The sequence below is a fragment of the Otolemur garnettii genome, unplaced genomic scaffold, assembly GCF_000181295.1.
Source record: "Otolemur garnettii isolate 467f Iridium unplaced genomic scaffold, OtoGar3 scaffold00322, whole genome shotgun sequence".
NCBI lineage: Eukaryota > Metazoa > Chordata > Mammalia > Primates > Galagidae > Otolemur > Otolemur garnettii.
Genome location: NW_003852717.1, coordinates 144,770 through 168,366, shown reverse-complemented (window position 1 = coordinate 168,366; position 23,597 = coordinate 144,770). Strand labels below are relative to the sequence as shown.

The 23,597-nt window shown below is 36.9% G+C and overlaps 1 protein-coding gene across 1 annotated transcript; it reads left to right on the top strand.

The window, feature by feature from the left end:
* The first annotated feature begins 244 nt into the window (after positions 1-244).
* On the top strand, positions 245-22,496 carry CENPQ (centromere protein Q). Its single transcript, XM_003803953.3, is given in 9 exon segments — positions 245-284; positions 6,987-7,091; positions 7,835-7,889; positions 8,901-9,021; positions 9,593-9,661; positions 14,237-14,366; positions 19,458-19,577; positions 19,696-19,773; positions 21,763-22,496. Coding segments are annotated over 8 exon segments (804 nt in total). The 5' UTR covers positions 245-284; positions 6,987-6,992; the 3' UTR covers positions 21,895-22,496.
* Positions 22,497-23,597: the final 1,101 nt, after the last annotated feature.

The window sequence follows — 23,597 nt, the reverse complement described above, 5'->3', positions numbered from 1 at the left end:
GCGCGCACACACACACACACACACACATACACACACACACAGCGCGCAGACGCACCTCGGGCCGGAGGAGTCAGGGGGCGTAGGCCGACACCGCCCTCCCTCCAGCCAATCTAATCGCGCTCTGGCGCGTTCCTGATGACGTAGGGGTGTGGCCAGATGGCCCGCCTCCCATCACAGCCGTTTCCGCTCTCTTCCCGCCCACTTCCGGGTCTCCTCTGCGTTCGATTGTTTGGGCGCGAATTACCCAGAGCGTGGCTCGCGGAAGGATTCCTGAGAAATTAGAGGTGAGTCTGAAATCGCGTCACCTGCTGGGGGTCCAGGTCAGGGGATGAGCTCTGTGGTCAGCGCATTTGTGGCAAACTCTGCTGTTTGTATTTGGGGAGCGTCAGGGGTTTTTCAATGGGAGATGCAGAATGTCTTTGCAGCTGTGCCATTTGGGGTCGCAGACTGAGGCATTTGATTGGCTTGGAGGGAGTGCAGCCGCTCTGTGTTCCTCCCTACTTCCCTGTCATCCGTGACCCTATCTCTGAATCTCTCGCAGTCAGTGGTAGAGCGAAGTGCAGCCTTACAGATTAGTGTCTTTCTCTGTGTTTTGCTAGACATTATGCGAGAGGTCTAGATTGAGATACTTGATTTCCACGAGTTTCAACAGCTGGTAAGGATAACCTAAGATGCCTCCCTCTTTCTTACTGTGTAGACAATATAACCACTAACTACCCTTCCAGCCTTATTTCTTTCCACCCCTCCCATACTGATTAAAGGCATCGCTTAACTTTTCCTGTCACAGAAGACCCAGTTGTTTTGAGCTTTCCTGCCCTCTAGGTTTTGCTGTTTTCTCTTGAATACTTCATCTCCCTTCCTTCTAGCTAAATATTCAAAGCAATTCATATAATACTTTTTCCTGAGTACTGTGCAAGCATACCTCACTGATGATATGGGACTGGTTCCAGACTACTGCAATAAAGTGAATATTGCAATAATATGAGTCACACAATTTTCATCTCCCAATGCATGTAAAAGTGTTCACGCTATACTATAGTCTACTAAGTGTACAGTAGCATTGCTTAACAAAAACATTATACATAATGTCAAAATATTTAGTATTATTAATTTTACAATATTACTTAATTTTTAAATATTTAGCATTATTGCTAAAAAATGCTGACGATCATCTGAACCTTCAGTGAGTAATAATCATTTTGCTGGTGGAGGGTCTTTCTTCCATTTTGATGCCTGCTGATTAAGGGTGGTGTTTGCTAAGGTTCGGGTGGGTGTGGCAATTTCTTAAAATAAGACTTTAATGAATTTGATGCATCTCTTAATAGTTTCACAAAATATCTTAGCATGCAATGATAACGTTTTACCCACGGAACTTCTTTCAAAGTTAGAGTCAATCCTTTCAACCCTTCTGCTTTATCAAACATTAAATAGGATTATGGAATACTTCAAATCCTTTGTCATCATTTCAACAATGTTTGCAGCATCTTTGCCAGAGTATATTCCGTCTTAAGAAACCACTTTCTTTGCTCATCCATAAGCAGCTCTGCATCTACTCAAGTTTTACCATGAGATAATAGCAATTCAGTCACATCTTCAGACTCTATTTCTAATTCTGTAAGAGTTCTCTTGTTTTATCGACCACATCTGCACTTCCTCCATTGAAGTCTTGAACTCCTCAAAGTCATCCACAAAGGTTGGAGTTAATTTCTACCAAATTCCTTTAACCTTTTACCGTGAATCACAGATGTTCTTAATGGCATGTAGATAGCATATCTTTTTCACAGGTTTTCAATTTACTTTGCCCAGATCCATCAGAGGAATCCCTTTCTAGCATAGGAATAGCCTTATAAATGGATTAAGTAATAAGACTTGGAAGTTAAAATGACTCTGTACTTCATGGACTACAGAATAGATATTGTGTTAGCAGGCATGAAAACAGCAACCATCTCCTTGTGCATCTCCATTTCTGCTCTTCAGTGATCAGATGCCTTGTCAATAAGCAGTAATATTTTGAAAGGAATCGTTTTTCTGAGCACTCAGTCTCAATAGTGGGCTTAAAATAGTCAGTAAACTATGCTATAAACAGATTGTTACACAGGCTCTGTTGTTCCATTTATGGAATACAAATTACTGTTAGTAGATTTAGTAGAATTAAGGGTCCTAGGATTTTCAAAAGGATTAGTGAACATTGGCTTCAACTTAAAGTCACCAGCTGAATTACCCTGATAAGAGAGTCAGTCTGTCTTTTGAAGCTTAGAAGCCAGGCACTGACTTCTCCCTAGCTATGAAAGTCCTAGCTGGCATCTTCTTCCAGGAGAAGGCTGTTTTGTCTGCACTGAAAATCTTTTAGTTTAGCCACCTTCAGTGATGTTAGCTAGATCTTGCAGATAACTTGGTAGAGCTTCTACATTAGCACTTGCTGCTTCACCTTTTATTTCAGATATATGCATTGTGATTGTTGGTGATTGTTAGGTAAACTCCAGGTTGTATTTGAGCTCTTCACTCAGGATTCACCCTTTGTTTTTATATTACAGATTTGGCTTCTTTGCTTAAACCTCATGGACCAGCCTCTGCTAACTTCAAACTTCTCTTTTGCAGCTTCCTCACCTCTCTCAGCCTTCATAAATTAAACAGATAGAGTGAGGACCTTGTGAATTAGGCTTTGACTAAGGTCATGTCATTGCTTATTTGATCTTCTATACGGACCAGACTTCCTCCATACCAGGAATAGGGCTATTTGGCTTTCTTATCATTCATGTGTTACTGGAGCAGCACTTCAAATTTCCTTCAAGAGCTTTTTGTTTGCATTCATAACTTGACTGTGTGGCACCTGTGTCTCTATTTCAACATGCCTTTCTCACTGAACTTAATCATTTCCAACTTTTGGTTTAAAGTGAAACGCATGGCGCCCTTTGACTTGAACACTTAGAGGACATTGTAGAGTTATTAATTGGCCTAATTTCAATATTGTTGTGTTTGAGGAATAGGGAGACTGAGGAGTGGGAGACAGGAGGAACAATTGGTTGATGAAGCAGTCAGAACACATTTACTGATTATGTTTGCCATCTTAAATGGGTGTGGTTTGTGGCTCCCTAAAATGATGGCAATAATAACATGAAAGATCACTGCTCACAGATCACCATAAGATACAACAAAAATTTAAAAGTTGAAAATATTGGAAGAATTATCAAAATGTGATACAGAGACACAGCATATGCTGTTGGAAAAATGGCATGGATAGGGTTGCTCCACCCAGGGTTGCCATAAACCTTCACTTTGTAAAATATACAAAAGCTCTGAAGCACAGTAAAGTGCAGCAGAATAAAACAAGGTGTGTCTGTACATTCCCACACAAATGTACATATCAATTCGAGGAAGTTATTCCCTAGTCTCTTTTATAGCATTTATCACTTTATACTATATAGTAATTGTTTTCATATCTGTCTCTAGCCACCCACTGCCACTAGGCTGTGGTTTCCTGTGGATCTAAGAACAGAACAAAATTTTATTCATTTTTATGTACACTGTAACTAGCTCAACAGTGATAGAAATGTTGTCTTTTGTTTATTGAATTCTTGCTATCTCCCTAGTACTATTCTAGGTACTTTATATATACTATACTAAATCATTTTAACTTTACAAATGCCTTTGATATTGGTACTTTTATTAACCTATTTTACCAGCAGGGAAACTGAGTTCATTTGCTTGCCCAAGGATATACAGGTAAATAAGTGGCAGAGCCAGGACTTAGAGTTTGGGTAATTATACTCACCTCTGTACTGCTCTTAACCATTTTGACAGTGGTTCTCAACCTGGGGCACTTTTGCCCAGCTGACATTTGACATTGTCTGGAGACAGTTTTGGTTGATACTACTTGAGTTTGAGAGTTGGAGGGATTCTGGCAAGTGGTGGGTGGACACCAGGAATGCTGCTAAACAGTGCATAGGACAACCTCCTACAGCAAAAGATTATCCTATCCAAAATGTTGGTAGTACTGCAGTTGGGAAACTGTTTGCCCTGTGGTCTATTGCCACAAGTATCACAAGATACCAACAAAGATAGTACTGCTCAAACTGTAATTAAGGGACCACTGTTATTTCATTTTTTATTTCTGGGACCAATTTTCTGTATTTCTAATCCTTTATAACTGATACTTTTATAAAATGCAATTAAAAATAAATTATTAGTCAAAAGTGAATCACTCATAGACTCATAGGGTTCACTACAACCCCAGGAGTGAACCCTAAAGTAAACAATAAATCTTGGTTGATGTGATGTATCAATTTAGTTACATCAGTTACACATCAATGTATAGTTTGCAGCAGATGGGGGTGTATAGGGAATATATGGAAACTATACTTTTTCTGCTCAATTTTACTGCAAACCTGAAAATGCTCTCAAAAATGAAGTATTTATTTTAATCTTAATTACCTCAAAATGAGAGTCAAAAGACAAGGCCAGTTACTTTATGTTAGATTCAACATACATCAAATTCCTCTGTCAAATTGCTTTAAAATTTTCTAAATGATTGCTCTGAATTTCTCTACATGAAAGGATTATGCCAGTTTGTGAACCAGATTTGGAGCAGCACTAAATTATGTGTTATTAAGAAAAGTTATCAAGAAAAACTCATTAAAACCAACCATAAATAAGTGCTAAATGAGAGAGACTACAAAGTCTGCAGACTTGTAAAGAGAAATGGAGTGGTTAGGAAGGCTTTGGGGAGAAGGTGGCTCCTCTGAGACGGTAGGCGGAGACGGGAGAGAGCAGCTCCAGCGGAGGGTACAGTCTGTTCCTGGGAGGCCGAGTTATTCAAAGCGTGCTCAGTAGGTCATCTCATCTCACTAGCGACAGAGGTTTGATCAGGGAGCGGCAGTAGGAGAGAAGTATGAAAAGCGAGGCAGGGTTAAACTAGGACTGTAAATGGTAAAGAGCTTGGATGTTACGCTATTGGGTTTTTTGATCAATTATTTTGTTACAAAATTTGGTATGGGGAGGAACTTAGCCGGGCTGGCTCATGTCTTGTCCATGTAGTGTGGGCTGCAATACATTGGCTCCGGTACATGCTCCAGGCTGGCAAGTTGGTGCTGACTGTTCACTAGAAACTCAGCTAGGATTTTTGGCTGGGGTTTCAGTTCCTTTCCAGTTGGCCTTCTTCACATGGTGGTGGCTGGGTTCCAAACAAGAGGAAAGTGAAGCTTCCCATCTCTGTTTCCAACCCACTACACTTGAACAGACTCAGTTTTACCACACACGTTCTGCTGCTCACACAGCTGCAGAGTCTGCCAAGATTCATGACAAGGGGACATAGACCCGATCTGTCCTTAAACAGTAATGAGAAAGAGTACGTCACCATTTTTAATCTAAAATCTCAACTGTTACTTGCCCCTTCATCTGGATTCTCTTGTTCAGTGAACAACCTGCTGCACATATCGGCCTTTCCAAGGGGGATCCACACGTGAAACTCTCATGTGGATGGATTGTAAGTAGGGGAAGTATAAGGGCATGGATGTGAAGCTGAGGGAATTAGGCATTTAAGTAATGGAACAGAGGATAGAGACTGGATGGAAAGTAAGGTACATGCCACATTGTTCAAAAGCAAGGTAAAGTGGGTGGCGCCTGTGGTTCAGCGGGTAGGGCGCCCGCCCCAGGGTGGCAGGTTCAAACGCGGGTTGGAACCCGCCCCAGCCAGCTAAAACAGCAATGAGAATCGCAACAAAAAATAGTCGGGCGTTGTGGCTGACGCCTGGAGTCCCAGCTACTTCGGAGGCTGAGGCAAGAGAACTGTTTAAGCCCACGAGTTGGAGGTTGCTGTGAACTGTGACGCCACGGCACCCTACCGAGGGCGACAAAGTGAGACTCTGTCTCAAAAAAAAAAAAAAAAAAAGGCAAAGTGATATTTTGGCTTTTATTCCCTTTTATAATTGATCTGACATGTAGTTGCTAAATGTAGTTTGTGATCCCTCAGTTAATTCTTTCCAGTCTCACTGAAAAAAAGAAAGCTTAAAGTTTTTAAAATTGGAGGGAATAGATTTATACAGAGTATTCCTTTATTGTCTGTCTCTAAATCTGCATATATATATTTAAGCTATATTAATACAATTGTTATAATTTTAAAAGTTTAGAAAAAGAATCATAACTGATATGTGTTGAAAATATATCTACACACACATAGATGTGTATATATATTATTTCCTTATATATTGTACCTAACTCCTAATCTGTCTACTTCTTGTGGTCTAACGCAAGAATAATTAACCCATTCCTTTATTGCTTTTATCAGAAATGAGTTTGGTAATAAAGAAGGTAAAGGAGTTATTCTAAATTTTGTCATTGACATTCCCACCCGCATTCTCATGTCTGTTTTGTAATTTGTGGGAGGACAGAGTGGTTAGTATACAGATAGGGTTGTAGCATAAATCCTGAGGAGAGGCAGACTGTTGTGTGAATTTCCACAATATGGATTGTGATGATATAATCCTAAAATTATCTCCTTCTATCTTTGGGAAATATTGAGTGATGGTAAATCCATTACATAAAACAAGAATATCTGGATTTTCCTGCTCAAACTGACATTGCCTGTGACCACTTTATATTTCTATTTTCTTCTATTTAAACAGAGATAATATTATAATGAGGGAGTTTAAAGTAAGAGATGCAAATGCATTTTTAAATGGTTTTTTTAAGCCATAAAAATAGAGATAATTTCTAGGAATGAAATTGAATTAGATATCCTAATTACATACCCTTATTCTGATGAGAGCCGAAGTTACTTGTTTTAAAATATGTTTAAATGCTTAAAAAATACACACTATTAAAAAATATCTAATACTTTCCCCAAACTTTTGTTGTGGTTTTTATTCAATGAGAATTTGGAACATTTATAAGGAGTTTTTTAACAAAACATTGTACAAAGCTTTAGCATGTTTCTATGTTCTTTTCATCTTTAGAGTTTTTGGTTTTTTTTAAATTCTATTTCTATTTAGATCAAGATGCCTGGTAAACCACATGTTTCCAAGAAAAAGTCTCAACAGTTAAAAAGAAATTCAAAAAGAAAAACTGATGATGATGAAGAGTTATCAGAGAAAAAGGTAATGAAAATACTAAGTTTATCATTTGGAACTCTTTGATTAGAAATATGTGTTCTATGAAAAGAGTTTGTGAAGACTAAGGCTCAGTTTTACTACAAATTATAGCAATTCATATTGCATGGGAGATTTTGCAGCATGATTTGTAAAATTATCAGATAAAAACTATTATTTACTTCAATTTCTAAAAATAAGTATTACCATGAAATTCTTTGAGAAGGAGGAGGTCATGGGTCATTGCTAGAGTGTTTAAATGAGAAGATTACAAATAAAGTGAACAAATTCTTATAGCATTTAAATGTCATGAAACAGGAGAATCTGACACTTGGTAGAAGAGATTTTTGTTAAAAAAGAGACAAATAGCTTGGGAGGAATGAGCTTCTTCCTACCATAACTTTGTTCCTCTCTTATAAAACAATAATGAATTACTCAGAATTTTTTAACGTTTAATCTTGCTTCTTAGGCAGTGCTTGTATTAGGCAGGTAAAGTATGTAGCACTATTTCACAGGCAAAGTGAGTAATGATTTACTTAAAACATTCTTTGACACTTCATAAAATTTAGTTATTATCACCATTGTCCAAGAATTGATTTACTATGTCCTTTGCCTGTGATAATTGTATAAGTGGCATACATGTTTTTCTACCTAACAGAAATTAGGTGAATACTTTTTGACATACTTGATGATGAATGTCTTTTTATTTGATGTTTAATTCTGTGTGTGCATGCATGTGTCTCTCCTTCTAGGTTAGAAACACAGGAAAAAGAAATAAAAATCATCCAAACCATCTGTCTTCTAAAGGTATTTCTGTTTTACTATCTTGTTAACCTACTGCTTTCTCAAGGCATTTATGAAAAAAAATTTAGCATCTTCTTTATGCATTCTGCAAAAGCTAGTGATAAATAGCTACATTTGCATTTTTGCAAAAATAAATAGTACCGTTAGTTATTTTAGTCAACTGAAATTTTACTTACGACAAAATACTGTAAGGCTTCTATGCCACCAAGTTGATGGGAACTACAGAAAATCAAAGTGGCCCGTAGTCTAAATTATTAGTAGTCTATGATAATAAAGACAAGTTTACTGGTTTCTCTACAAGGTGGATATGTTTTCTGTTCTATATAGTTCAGTTTAGTACCACCAAGTTTATTTGGAGTAAATGGGTTTGAAGTAGTTGCCTTTGCTGAAATATCATTTCTTCATGAAAGGATTCTCTGTCTCTTCTCACGCAAGACCAGATTAGGTCCTCTAACTTTATGCTTCCATTGCACACAGTACTTTTTTTTTTTATTTTGTGATGGTTGGAATGCCTGTAATTTGTTTGATATTTCTTCTCTCCAAAACTGATCTCCATGAGAGCCAATATGACATATTCTTTGTGTATCCCTTGTAAGTAGAACAGTGCAACACTCAGTCTGTTTGTGGCTTGATTAGTCTGTTTTGTCCCATTTGCCACCCAACATTTGGTGGAAATAGTTTTCTAATCTTCTCAGTTAGATTATTAGAGAGTTCAGGTAATTTCCAAGAATGAAACTTTGAGTAATTATAGCTTGGTTCTTCATTTAAAATTATTTATTTGGGGTTTGTATTGCAATATCACTTAGTATTTTGGCTAATGTAACAATAGATGCCCCATTTATATTCAACAGGTAGCATGTTATAGCAGTGTAATAAAAAGTAAATTAAACAGTATGTAGAGAGCCGTAATTTGTTCTCATAATTCTATACATTTTTAGATTAAAAAATTACTTTTTAAGTAAAAGCATGCAAACTCTCTAGATTGATTAGAATTTTTTCTGTTACGGATGACAGGACAAACAAAGCATACTAATATAAAACAGATAAAGATAGCACCCAACAAAAGGAAAACCTGGCAACCACTTTCAAAGAGTAGCAGAGAACATTTGCAAACAATAATGGAATCAGTAATAATGTAAGTATAAAATGTTTTTATTTCATTCTTATGGTCGATTCCTCATTATATGTTTCCTATGGACATTGTAACATTACTTATTTTAAGGTGATAGAATATTTTTCTATTTCAGAAGTAACATATTTAATGCCTAAAGTGGCATATGCCTGGCAGCAAAAAAGTCTTTGTTAATTTTAAAAACTTGGGATTCCATCAGTGAAATAAAAAGCAAGTGTATATGGCCCACCTATTATCTATAAAATTTTAACATGTCCTATAAGTAGGGGCTCGTAAATTCAAAGTCACGCTTTATATAGAAGCTGCCGTGATAGGATACAAAGAAAGTTAGAATTCTACCATGGTGGAACAGAATTCAATTGGAAGAGCCAGGCATATAAATTACAACACAATGTGGTTAAAAAAAAAAAAAAATTATTTTTCATTGTGCCTCTGCTTAAAATATGTTTAATATAATAGGAAGAGTGATTGATTCTGCCTGGCTAATGAGAGAAATAAGTGAGAAAAAGTGCATAGATTATTTACTATTATTTACTATTATTAACTATGTACTCAATCTTTTTTTCTTCTCTAGAACAATTTTGAGTAATAGTAAGAGAGAAAAAGAAGAAATACAGTATCATCTCAACTTACTGAAAAAAAGGTAATAATAGTTATGTAACGTGAAATGGTTAGAACATAATTTTTAAAAATCTGTCTTATTCTTGTGTTGCCAAAACAAACACTTGTGGAATAAAAGTTTTTCATTTTTTTTAAGAAGACGAGCAATTCAGAAATATGTGTTCTTCTCTTTTCTAAACTGCTGCTGCATGCATTTCTGAAATAAATTTCAGAAAATTTATTTTTAAAAAAGCCTGACAATCATAAAATACCTATTTCTACAGTTTACTCTTCTGTAGCAGGATTTGAAAAATATTTTATCAATTTTAACTCCCTTTAACTTCATTCTTAACGATTTGAAGTTAACAGTTTACCACTCTTCTCTAGTATTATCTTCTTGGTATGTTTCTACTTTACTTCATATTGTCTTACATTACTTGTACAAGTAACAAGTATAATTTTTCAACATATTACTGCTCTCTACCTTGTAGTAAGTCACCGAGGGAGATTTCAAATGTTCTTAAAAAATCACTGCCCGTGATTTTCAACAACTACTTTTGTCTAGTATTTTCTTTCTTTCTTTTTTTCTGTGTGTGTGTGTGAGACAGAGTCTTAATTTTTGCCCTTGATAGAGTGCTGTGACATTATAGCTCACAGCAACCTCAAACTCTTGGGCTCAAAGCAATTCTCTTCCCTCAGCCTCCATGGTAGCTGAGACTACAGGTGCCCACCACAATACCCAGCTATTTTATTTTTAGAGACAAGGTCTTGCTCTTGCTTAGGCTGGTCTCAGACTCCCGAACTCAGGCAATCCACCCTCCTCAGCCTCCCAGAGTGTTAGGATTATTAGGCCTGAGCCACTGTGCCTGGCCTGACTTTTCTCTAGTATTTACACAACTTCTTTAGAAAAGAATGCTCTTCATCTCTCTTTTAGGTTTACCTAGAAACGTTTGTTGCATATTTTGGTGAAATTCTTTGAGCACAAATTCTGTTTACTTTGTCTTTAAGTATAATTTTCATCCCATAGTAGCAAAATAGAGTGGGATGGGAAGAGGTAGAGGGAAGGAGTTTGTTGAGTGATGTCGGGCAGATTAAAGAAAAGACTGTTAGAGGCCGGGCACGATGGCTCAGGCTATAATCTTAGTGCTCTAGGAGGCTGAGGCAGAAGGATAGCTTGCGGTAGGAGTTCGAGGTCAGTCTAAGCAAATCAAGACCCTGTCTCCACAGAAAACTTAGCCATGGATGTTTTTAATAGCCTGTAGTCCCAGCTACTCAGGAGACTGAAGCAGGAGGATTGCTTGCTTGAGCCCAGGAGTTTGAGGTTGCTGTGAGCTGGCCTGAGTCCATTGCACACAAGCCTCCATCACAGAGTTGAGACTGTCTCAAAAAAAAAAGAAAGAAAGAAAAAGAGTGCTAGAAATAGGCTTATACAACTTAAAGGTATGACAGCCTAATGTTAAAGAAGGAGAGTATTAAACAATAATAAATAAGTCAATACAGGTAAAATGAAAGTGTAACTGTTTAGGTTCTTTAAATATAGGACAAATTAGGCTAGTGTACGAATGAGAATATTTACACTACATAATAGCTGCTGTTCTTGTGATCACTCTGGGCCATCAGAACAGATTATAGTCATCCAATGGGCATTCGTTTTCTCATGTAGCAGCTGTACAGATACATAATTCAAGGTCTGCCTGCTTCCTCCTCACTTTTACTTTCACAATTTGTATTCTTTAGTTCCCAAAGTAACCATAAGTTGAGATATTGTTAATTCTACTCATATAGCAGATTATAGCATTAGCAAACTGATCCTAATTGGAACCTCTGAATTAATTTTTCTATATCAGCATTTCTCAAAGCATATTTAAAACACTTATTTTTAAAGAAACTCTAGGCTGGATGTAGTGACTGATTCCTGTAACCACAACATTTTGGGAGGCCACGGCAGGAAGAGTGAGTGAGGCCATCAGCTCCCGACCAGCTCTATCTCTCAAAAAAATAAGAAAAATTAGCCAGGCATGGTGGTAAGTGCCTGTAGTCCCGGCTACTTGAAAGACTGAAGTAGGAAGCCTGCTTGAGGTCGGAGTTCAAGGCTAGAGTGAGCTATGATTGTGCCACTGTGTCTAGCCTGAGCAATAGAGCTAGACAGTATCTCAGAAAAAAAAGTTAGTTAATAAAAAGATACTCTATGAATAGAAGTGGTCTGTGGTGAGTTATGTTTGGATACATTTGCCTATAAGAAATCCTGCAATAAATAAATTTTTTTCATTTTGTTTAACCTAGTATCTCCGAAATTGATAATTAACATGAGAACTCATTGTCATATATTAGTGTCGTCTCTGCTTTTGTCTGAGTGTTGGTGTCATTCTTTTAGTTCATTTTGTTTTCAGTTCTCACTAGATTAGGATTATAGATGTGTACAGACAATTTCTTTATATATATTGTTTCAGCCTTGTGAAGAAAGAGGAAAAAGAAAACTGTCATCCCCTTGTTACAGTTAGAAAATTCTGAGAGATGGTCTCAGATTGGCCCAAATTAGGTAACATAACTATTGGACTGCTTTTGTGGCAGGAGCTACCATGGGTATAATTGATAGATGGGCCATTGGCCATTTAACGTTTTAGCTTCTGAAGAGTTTGTGAGGCTTGGTGCCTGTGGCTCAAGTGGCTAAGGCGCCAGACATGTACACCCAAGGTGGCGGGTTCGAATCCAGCCCGGGCCCGCCAAACAACAATGATGGCTGCAACCAAAAAATAGCCAGGCATTGTGGCAGGCATCTGTGGTCCCAGCTACTTGGGAGGCTGAGGCAGGAGACTCGCTTGAGCCCAGGTGTTGGAGGTTGCTGTGAGCTGTGATGCCACAGCACTCTACCCAGGGGGACAGCTTTATGCTCTGTAAAAAAAAAAAAAAAAGTTTGTGAGATTTCTGGAAAACAACCATTATGTAGAACATTTGAAACAGTGAACGACCTTGCACATAATTGGTTTAATAAGCATTTAGAAGATATTTAATAAATAAAATTTTTATTTTAGTTAAAAAAAATTTATCCCTCTTAGGAAGACTCATGTAAACAAATTGTTTTTGCTTAAATATGATTATCTAATAATGTTTTTCTGGATCACTGGAGTTTGTCTCAACAGTTTAAAGTGAATAATTAGGATTTGCAGAGTTTGTGCTCCCTTTTTCTTTACAGAAATAAAGACTTTCAACAAGATCCCAGAAATGGGATAGTAGGTTCCATTGTTGTTCATATTTCTTCAAATCTTACGTACTACTAGAACTTGTAAAACCCAGAGATGCGGCCCTTCAATTTAGTTTTTCTTGACTTTTTTCCTCACAGAATTCAACAATCAAATCTGAGAAAACTCTCTTGCTTTATGCTGGATGCAAAGGTAGAAATAGATCAGTTTCTGCTAATGATCTAAACTCAAATTTATAGGAAAATTTTTTAACTTTAATATTAAATACATTCATATTAATAGAATATGAATGTATTTAGAACAAAGCACTTCAGTCTTAGTGTTTTATTTGCATTAAACTCTATGGAACTCAGTTTTCTTTAAAATCATTTAGAAATTAGTGTAAGACTTCCTTTTGATTGGTCATATTATCTAACACAGCAACTCAGGGGCATACTCAAGACTTCTAGACTAGTGTTCTGTCTCTTACCAAACAATTCGTGATACGATGTCTGACAATAAAGTTTGTGAACTCATTCTAGAAAAAGTGCCACACACTTCATTGCTGCATGTCACTGTAGTCACCTTACTCCCCTTGGCCATCTGGTGACCATAATGATATTCAGCAATGAGGTATGTGGCACTTAATTGTCATACCTTGTAATTGATTCACATATGTGTTTCAGTAGTCCAAGAAACACATAAAAGATGCAAAGACAGTTTTATTTTAAAAAATGTATATCAATAATTTCCTAATGTATAAAATAGAAAAAAAATTTTTTTTTGCAGTTTTTGGCTGGGGCTGGTTTTGAACCTTCCACCTCCAGCATATGGGGCCAGCACCCTAGTCCTTTGAGCCACAGGTGCCTCCCAGAAAATTTTCTTTTATAAAGCAGCCTAGTACCCCATAATTTGAGGGAAATCTTCATAAATTGAAAGGTTAAATGTTGATTTATCAGGCTTTTGTGGAGAGGGGACCTACTACCATGGTCTGCCACTGTTAGTAAAAGAATGTTGTACCCTTAGGAATATGAGGACAAGAAGAAAATGAGAACTGTCTCAAAATAAAAATAACACTAATGGTGCTTGGCATCCGATGTTCAGTGATTAGGGCAGCAGCCACATGTACTGGGGCTGGTGCATTTGAACCCAGCCCAGGCCTGCTAAACAACAATGACAACTTTAACAACACCAAAAAAAAAAAAAAAATAGCTAGGCATTGTGGCAGGCACCTGTAGTCCCAGCTACTTGGGAGGCTGAGGCAAGAGAATCACTTAAGCCCAAGAGTTTGAGGTTGCTATGAGCCGTGATGCCACAGCACTCTACCTAGGGTGACATAGTGTGACTCTGTCTCCAAAAAAAAAAAAAATAATAATAATAATAATAATAATGGTACTCGAAAGTAAAACAAAATAATTGTGTTGTATTCTATCCTTAAGATTGCTACAATTTTGTGAAACCCTGGAAGTCCCTCCTGAAAAGCTGAAGGATTTAACTCACGTGTCAAGTCTGCTGGATGTGGAAAGGGCACGGGAGCAAGATAACGAAGAAGGTCTGGCATTACTGCAGGTATGAAATTTGAACAGGGAATCCACAGATTGCAGAGTGTGTGGAAAGGGGAAGAGGCCGAAAAGTTTGCAAAATATCATGATACTCTTTCAGCATAAATACCAGGTTTTTCATTAAATTATTATTTTTTTAATCAAAAAAAAAAAAACTATGTCTGAACTTTGGGCCTCTAAAGTTGAAGTATTTCTAATATATTTATGGTTAAGTAGCATCAGATTTTTTTCATCCGACTGTAACTGAACTAAATTAGTATTTTTAATTATCAAGTTATAGGAACTTGTCACTAAATGCTGTGGAATTTCAAAACCTAGTAGTTTTTCTGTTCTGTAGATGGCAAGAAAACTTAATCATCCCCATTGTTGTTCTAAGTATTAGGACTTCCTGCATGCCAGGCACTATTCTAAGTACTTTAGAGTTCTATCCCTTAATTCTCACTATGACTCTATGACCTAAATTATTCTCACTTTATAAATGTGGGAAAAAAGACCTATTGCTATTTCTAATTGAGGCTTAGACACATTGCTTAAAATTGAGATGTCAATCTTGTCAGTCTAACTTTAGCGTGTGATTATTGATCATCATGCTATGTTGCATCCTACAGAAGATAATGGGAAATAACATTAGCTGTCATGATTAACTTCAGACTTTTAATTAGTAGATGTCTGGAACAACTAAAACAAATTGGACCACATATCCCTTAGACATTTTGAATTAGTTTGTGCAAGTGGTGCTTAGGTTTTTATTAGAAACTTAGTAAGTGCAGGGTAGTAGTATTTTCTGCAAAGAATATGTTCTCCAAATTTCTAATAATTCAGAGTTCACAAATATTTCATTCTACTTTTTCCATAGAATTGAGAATAAATTTGAAGGGATAGGTTTCGGAGCAATAAATCTTTATATATTTTATCATACATGTAAATTAATAGGGTGGTATTTTCTGCTTGTTACTTCATTTTATTCATAGTGTCATATTTAATTCCCATCCCAATGTTATGCTTTTTCAGTCATCTGTGCAGTATTGGCACTGTCTTTTCAACTTACTAAACACTAATATGACATGAATGTAGGTTATTTTTAAAGGCTTTAAGATATAATAATGGTGAATTTTTTTAGCATTTAACATTCCTACAAATCAGTCAAAGGTGTTCTGAAATAGTAAATGGTAGTGTGATTTTTTTGTAATACTGAGAAGCATTTTTGGTTTATAGCTATAATGGGACCTCCATGGGACAGAAACGAATACACTCTATCATTTGCTTGGTAGTTAGTTACCCAGTGGAGGCACCATTGGTATTTTGAGCAAGAAAGTTTTCATTGGTGTAAGAGTATATTTGAGCAACAATTTGTAAACTCTGTATTAATAAACTTTCTTCTTTGTGACTTACTTAGAACCACTGAGTTTTTTCCATTGCAGTGTAGAATTATGGTTGGTGGCGATTTCCCAAAACCTGTAACAGTAATGGAAGTTTGATTCATTCAACACCATTGTCCTTGAGCTCTCACTCAGTGTTGGTGCTAAGGAAAGGCAGCAGTGAGCAGAGCCTCTGAGGGATTCTAGGGGAAGACAGCATTAGAACTGCTGAGCCATAGTTGTTAATCTCCCTTGATCTTATCATAAAAAGGGCCCGCAAGATTTCAAAATCAGAATTAGTATAAGAAAATGTGATAATAAGGACCAAAAATAACATTCCAACATACAACAAAAGCATGCCAAAAAAGACATGTGCACAAAATAGATGAACTAATCTAACTTCTCAAATGAGCTGAAATTCATAAAAATAGTAGAAAATATGGAAAAAACATAAATGGTATTAGAAATAGGAATAAATGAAGTTATAGAATTTAGGAAAGAGACAGAAAAGTCCTTTAGCTGTGCAGAAACACTAGAGAAAATGAACATACCAGATAATGCTTGTGATAAATGAATGATAAGGAGGAAATTTTCACAGTCAGAAAGACAAACATTTGAAAAGGAATTGAGGGAAAGAGACAAATACAAGAATTCAGCAAAGAAGATAAAGCGTGAGCATTGTAGTAATACCCAAAGAAGAAAAGCAAAGCAATGGAGCAAAACAAATCTTGCAATGAAAAATTTTAATCCTGTTATATTTAACTCTTTATTCAGTTCTCTTATTCATCCCCCTCTGTGTCAAGTTGCACTGTGGCCACTGTAAGAACAACTCTCAGTCCTAACCTCCGAAACCAGTGAATGTGACCTTATTTGGAAAAGGGTTTTGGCAGATAAAGTTAAGTTTTCACTTCAGATCTCACAGTGAGATTATCCTGGATTCTTAAGAATGGACCCTAAATCCAATGACAAGTGTAGGGACAAGAGAAGGCGCAGAGGCAAAGACCATGTGAAGACAAAGGCAGAAATGTTAGTTATAAGGAATGTGGACAACCATTAAAAGCTGGAGGAGACAAGAAAGCATTCTTCCGTACTGTCTTGGGAGGGCTCGTGGCCCTGCCAACACCTTGGTTTTGGACTTCTGCCCTCTAGAACAGTGATAGCATAAATTTCTATTGTTTTAAGTCAAGTTTGTGGTACAGCAGCCAGGAGAAACTAAGGTATGTGGTTTACTTTAAATTTGTACTGGACTGTGATCCATTTTTAGATCCAATAGCCAATACACAGAAAATGCAGAGGTGAGGAACAGGTTAAACTTCCCCAGGGAATGCAGTCCACAAAATTCAGCAAACTATGGTCTGCACAGATAAATCGCAAGGAACCGAAAAAATTGGAGTGGAAACCTATAGATGAGAAGAGACTTAAAAGACATGTCAACCAGTCACAACCAATTTGGAACTTGATTCATATAAAATGCTAAAACATTCCAATTCTGGAGAAAGGCAGAACGGTAAATACTATATACTTGATATTAAGTAATTTACTGAGTTTTTTTAAAGTGATAATGATATTGTAGTCTTATTTTATCAAGCCCTTTAGAGCTATATTCTGAAATAGTTATAGATAAAATGATAAGAGATCTAAGATTGACTTCAAAAGAGTACAGGAGAAAGAGAAGTGGATGGAGTTAGAAGTGGAACCAGATGAGCATGAGTTGATGATTGCAACTGGGTGATGGATGCAGGAAAGTTCATGATAATCTCTTATATATGTTTGCTTTATTTATTTATTTATTTTAAGACAGGGTCTTGCTCCGTCACTGCAGCTAGACTGCAATGGTGTAATCATAGCTCACCGCCATCTTAAACTCCTGGGTTCAAGCTATCTTCCTGCCTCAGCCTCCAGAGAAGCTGGGACTATAGGCACCCACTACCATCCCCACTAATTTTTCTACTTTTTGTAGAGACACAGTCTTACTTTTGCTCACAATTGGTCTTGAATTCCTGACCTCAAGTGACCTTCCCACCTCAGCCTCCCAGAGTGCTACAATTACAGGTCACCATGCCTGGCCTGCAATTTTCTGTAATAATAATTTAAAACAAAGTCTTTTTCTCCATGGAGTTTACATTCTAGTGAGCCACTCCATGATTACCACACTCTTCTTGTAAAGGGCCAAACAATAAATATTTTGGCCTTTGTGAACTACGTATGGTCTCTGTTGAATACTTTGTTTTATTTTAGATTTTGAACACCCTTTAAAAGTGTACAAACCATTTATAGTTCTTGGACTATTCAAAAACTTTCCATGGGCAGTTGCTGACTACTGCTAGTACCCTTTTCAAAAAAACTTGGTCATTTAGAAGCCAAAATATATTTCTTAAAGAAGACTACTATAGTTACCATATATACCAAATAATTTTACTGTCAGTATTTGGAGAATAACATAGATACAGCATCAATCATGTTGTGAGCAGTACTTAAAACTTATTACTTGTGTATATCTTCCGTGTGGCTTATTCACCGCTTTCTGGTCCTTTGGGTGCAGTGTTAGCATTGATTGTCTCTAGGTCTAGATTTGAAAGCAATGTAGTACTAAATTACAAACTGGAAGCTAGCCAGTTCTATAGTTGGCCTACAAAGAGCAAATCCCTGTCACTGTACTCATTTCATTGATTTCTCATTTTCTTTTTGTCTTCCCCTATAAATTATATTAATACATTACTTTAGTGTGGCAAACTGTCATTATTATTTATTACTACTATCTTTGCCCTAATGTCCAGCATTGCTTCTTTTGACAAATTCAAATAGCAGGCCATCAAATGTTCTGAAATAAATGAAAAAATGTTAGAGCTTCTCTGCTACCTCAGGAAGACTTCTGTATTTGCTTTAACTCACTCCGGGCTCTTCTGGATTCACACAGGGTCTTCCAGGATCTCTGATACTAACTAGCAGCTTTGGCAGTTTTTAAGGAAGCATTTATGTGCCTGGGGTTTATCTCCAGGAAATTAAGTTTCCTGATGATGCATTAACTGTTATATTTGCAAAGCAGCTTGCCATGAAGTCTGTTTTTGAAAGAAAAACAAAAGTAGCCGGGCTTAGTGGCTCATGCTTATATTCTAGCACTTTGGGAGGATGACACAGGTGGATTGCTTGAGCTCAGGAGTTCAAGACCAGACCGAGCAACAGCAAGACCCATTTCTACAAAAAATAGAAAAACTAGCTGGGCATTATGGTGGTGCCTGTAATCCCAGCTACTTGGGCTGCTAAGGCGAGAAGACTGCTTGAGCCCAAGAGTTGGAGGTTGCCGTGAGCTATGAGGGTGACAGAATGAGAATCTGTCCCAAGGAAAATATTAAGGAAGAAAAACAAAAATAGATTTCACTAGTTTATTCCAAAAATGTTTTAATATGTCAGGTATTTTTTTTTTATCACCCACTGTAGAGTGCTCTAGAGTCACAGCTCATAGCAACCTCCAACTCCTGGGGTCAAGCGATTCTCTTGCCTCAGCCTCCCAAGTAGCTGGATATATAGGCGCCAGCCACAACACCCGGCTATTTTTTGTTGCATTTTGGCCGGGTCTGGGTTCAAACCCACCACCCTCAGTATATGGGGCCAGCACCCTACTCACTGAGCCACAAGTGCCCCCCAATATGTCAGGTTTTTAAAATGTATAACAGTATCTGTTATGGTTTAGTTCAATAATATATGTAATTTGAAATACTAATTTTTTCTTTCTAACTCAGGAAGAAATAGAAAAAATGGTAGGAACTGCAGAATCAATGACTGAGGATATTTAGAGCCTAAAGAACAAAATTGAAATTCTGGAAAGTGAGGTAGAAGAGGAAGAGAAGACACTAAAACAAGTAATAGTTTTAAAATGTGTTTTTGAAATTTGGATATAATTTTTAATACAATTTTTGAGTATAAGATAAGGGATATTGGCCTTTTGAAAGAATCTGTAGCTTTCTTTTTCTATTGTAGGTGTTTCAAATGGATAGTGGTAGTGTACTCTGTCTTCCAGAACTTTCTCAGAAAAGTCTCAAAGCACCCACACTTCAGGTAAGTACCTATTCACCATACTGACTACAGGCATATCTCAGAGATATTATGGGTTTAGCTCCAAACCACTACAATAAAATGAGTCACACGAATTTTCTCGTTTCCCAGCACATGTAAAAGTTCTGTTTACATTATACTGTAGTCTAGTAAGTGTGCAGCAGCATTATCTCTAAACAGTGTTCATACCTTAATTTAAAAAATACTGCATTGCTAATGATCAGCAGAGCCTTCAGTGAGTCATAGTATTTTTGACAGGTGGAGGCCCTTGCCTTGATGTTGATGGCTTTTGACTGATTACAGTAGTGGTTGCTGAAGGTTGGGGTGGCTGTATGAATTTACTCTTCCTTTCATGAAGGATTTCTCCGTAGCATGCATTGTTCTTTGATAGCATTTTATCCACAATAGAACTTCTTTCAAAATTGGAGTCAATCCTCTCAAACCAGCCAGGAGCAGAGTCACTCACTGCTATAATCCTAACTACGGAAGGCCAAGGCAGGAGGATTGCTTGAGGCCTGGATTTCAAGGCAAGCCTGGCATACATAAAAAGACCTGTGTCCACAAAAAAATATTTTTAAAAACATTAGCCAAGCATGGTGGCATGCACCTTATAGTCCCAGCTACTTGGAGACTAAGGTGAAAGGATCTTGAACCCAAGAATTATAGGTTACAGGGAGCTGTGATTGGGCCACTGCACTCCAGCCTCAGTTGACAGAGCCAGACCTAGCTCTTAAAACAAAACAAAACAAGAAAAGTCTTCAAGAACTTTTTCTTAGTATTCTCAAGTTGGCTGTTTGGTGCCACAAGCCTGGCTTTTACCCCATCTTGACTTTCAACATACCTTTCTCATTGAGCTTAATCACTTGTAGCTTTTGATTCAAAGTGAAAGATATGGCAACTTTCTTTCGTGAACACTCAGAGGCCGTTGTATTGTTATTTCTTGGCCTCATTGCAACATTGTTGCCTCAGCAAACAGGGAGGCCTGAAGAGAGGATGAGAAAGAGGCAAAGAGCCAGTCGGTGGTGTAGTCAGAACACACACAACGGTTAAGTTTGCCATCATCCAGGGGTGCAGTTCATGTCATCTTAAAACAGTTACAACAGTAGCACTGCTCATAGATCACCAGAACAGATAAAATAATACAGTAGTTTGAAATATTGTCAGAATTACCAAAATGTGACAGAGACACGCAGTAAGCACATGGTCTTAGAAAAGTGGCACTGATAAACTTAATGCAGGGTTACACAAACCTTCAATTCATAAAAAACTCAATATCTGGAATGGGTAATAGAGAAAAGAACAAGAAGACAAAGTCAGCCTGCTATCACCGGTTATGCATGCATATGTATAAAAGCATTACACCCTGTTTGTTTTCTTTGTGTAAATGGAATCCTCATATAAATGGCAAATTCCTTCTTTTATTTGATTGTATAGTAAATGTCTTTGTCAGTTCAGACAGAGCTCTTATGTTTGTTAATAGCTGTTTAACATTCTATTACACAGATGTATCATAATATAATTTGTAAACTACTGATGGAAATAATTCTTTGTATTACAGACAATGCTGGGTGTACCTTGTTCATTTATCTTTATAACTTTATATAGTCAGAATTGTAAGCCACATTTCTTGAAGTAAATATTGACAGTTGCTTTTGTTTATGCTTCTGACAATAACATAGAACTCCTTATAAAATACCTCTGTCTTATTTATAGTAAATCCCACACTGGTAATTGAGCTTTCTTCAAAGGACCCACTATATGTTGTAGTGTAAATGTTCGCACCAGTGAAAAGCTCACAAAGCAGTTTAACAATTTTCCTGTCATCCTCCAGTGGTGAGAGGGGAAGACAGGACGGGGAGAGAAAAAAAGATAAGAAAAAAGAATGGCCACAAGCTGATGATTATTGAATCTGGGTGGTGGGTACCATTCTTTCTAAATAACTCTGATTTTTTTTCAAATTGTTAAAAACTAATTATGCTATCTCATCCACAGAAAGAAATTCTGTCACTAATTCCAAACCAGAATGCTCTTCTAAAGGACTTGGATGTTCTTCATAATTCCTCCCAGATTAAGAACATGGTGACGCTCATTGAGGAAGCCTATAAGAAACTGGATGCCACCTGAAGAGTTTTTTCTTAGATTGTCCCATATTAATGTTTATGATTTATAAAGCTACTAACTTATGATGATATTGCAGAGGCTGAGGCTTCTGCAGGTTTTATTAAGCCCCATTAGGCACTTTAAAATTAGCCTCTGTAGGTCTATCATTAGTATCTAATGTAGTTCTGAAAACTCTTTTTAGCAATCGTCAAATCTAGGAAATCAACATTTATATTGTTGTATCTATAATTACTTACCTAAAACGATTAAAAGAATAGTCAGCATGACCTAACAGTTTATAATGGTTAAACAGAACTCATTTATTGGTTAAAGGTAGAATTGTGGTGTATAAATTACGTACAGTACCTAATATGAAATAGGATAGGAGTTTGCTATTACTAATTCAGTAGCTGATGGCTTGCATTTTCTACCTGATCATTTGGAAGCTGGAAAAGCCTCCCTTTTTTACCTAGCTCCTTAGTCTTTTTGGAAAGTAGTTAAGAATTGCCAGGTATGTTTAACTTCGGAAGTAACATCAACATTTTATTGCTTTGGTAGGTAAGTGAATCGATTTATTTTCTACTGTCATGAAAGCGTATCTTTACTTAAAATTATTTTAAAAGGAACCATAGCACATTTATTCCCTTGCAATAAAAAGCAACTCAAAAAAAAAAAAAAAGTCCTTTCTGATAAACCTTTCCCAATGTATAATGAGCCTTTATGTATATGTGTGAATAAATTGTCACTTAAATATGTTAAAAATCTTTCCTTGCCAACTATAGTATATTGTCTTGCTTTCTTTTATCTATTTGTAAAATAAAATAACCACAATATAATTATTTTTTTTCTATCTGCCCTAGAATATTTTGTCATTTAATTTAGAAGATGCTCTAATTCTGTTAATATCCTTCAGTCAGGATACACTGTAGTTACACAAATTAGATCTTAAGGAGATAACACATTCTGAGGAAGCTGGAGCAGCTCAGAAAACAGGGTCAAAAGCAATGTCCTCGTAGGAAATAATGGTAAAGAAGGACCATTGATAGATTTCAGAGGGAAAGAAAGTCTTTAGGAAAAGAAGCCTGTCAGAGAGAGTAAAAGTGTCTTCTGATACTACAAAATCTCTTCTTAAAAACTTTTCACTCAGAAACTTAAAGCTTCATGTTTTTAAAATGTCTAGTAGCCTCATTGATTCTTAAGGTTCGTCGTGATGTTTCTAGTACCTTTTGGCAGGGAGGAAGGAGTTATATTAAAAATGTGTTGTTCTCAGAATATCCACTTAACAGAGGACTGAAAGTCAACCAGCATGTGAACTTCCCAGTGTTGCTGAGCGGTAGTTGTTCACCATGCATGAACTGGCCTTACCACCCTCTTGTAATTTAACGATCTATCTGTGGGAGATCTATGGTATCCTCCGGCAGGTAGCAGGCAATTCAAAACATACACAGTGCTTTCTTGAAGGCTGCGTTTTGGTATACATTGTGAAGAATTTAAGAGTTAATTGCAGATCCAAATAAAAATAAACTTCAACTGACATGGTCCCACTAGTTCAGATAGCGGTATTCCCCTGCGGTGTCTTCACCAGTCTGTGCCCTCCCACACACAGGCCATGCCACCCATGATGCATCTCTTCTCTAGTGACTGATAAATGCTAATGCCAGAAACTGTGAATTCTTTAAAAAGTACATCTTGGAAGTGAGGGAAATAGTGTGAAAATGCAGCATGTG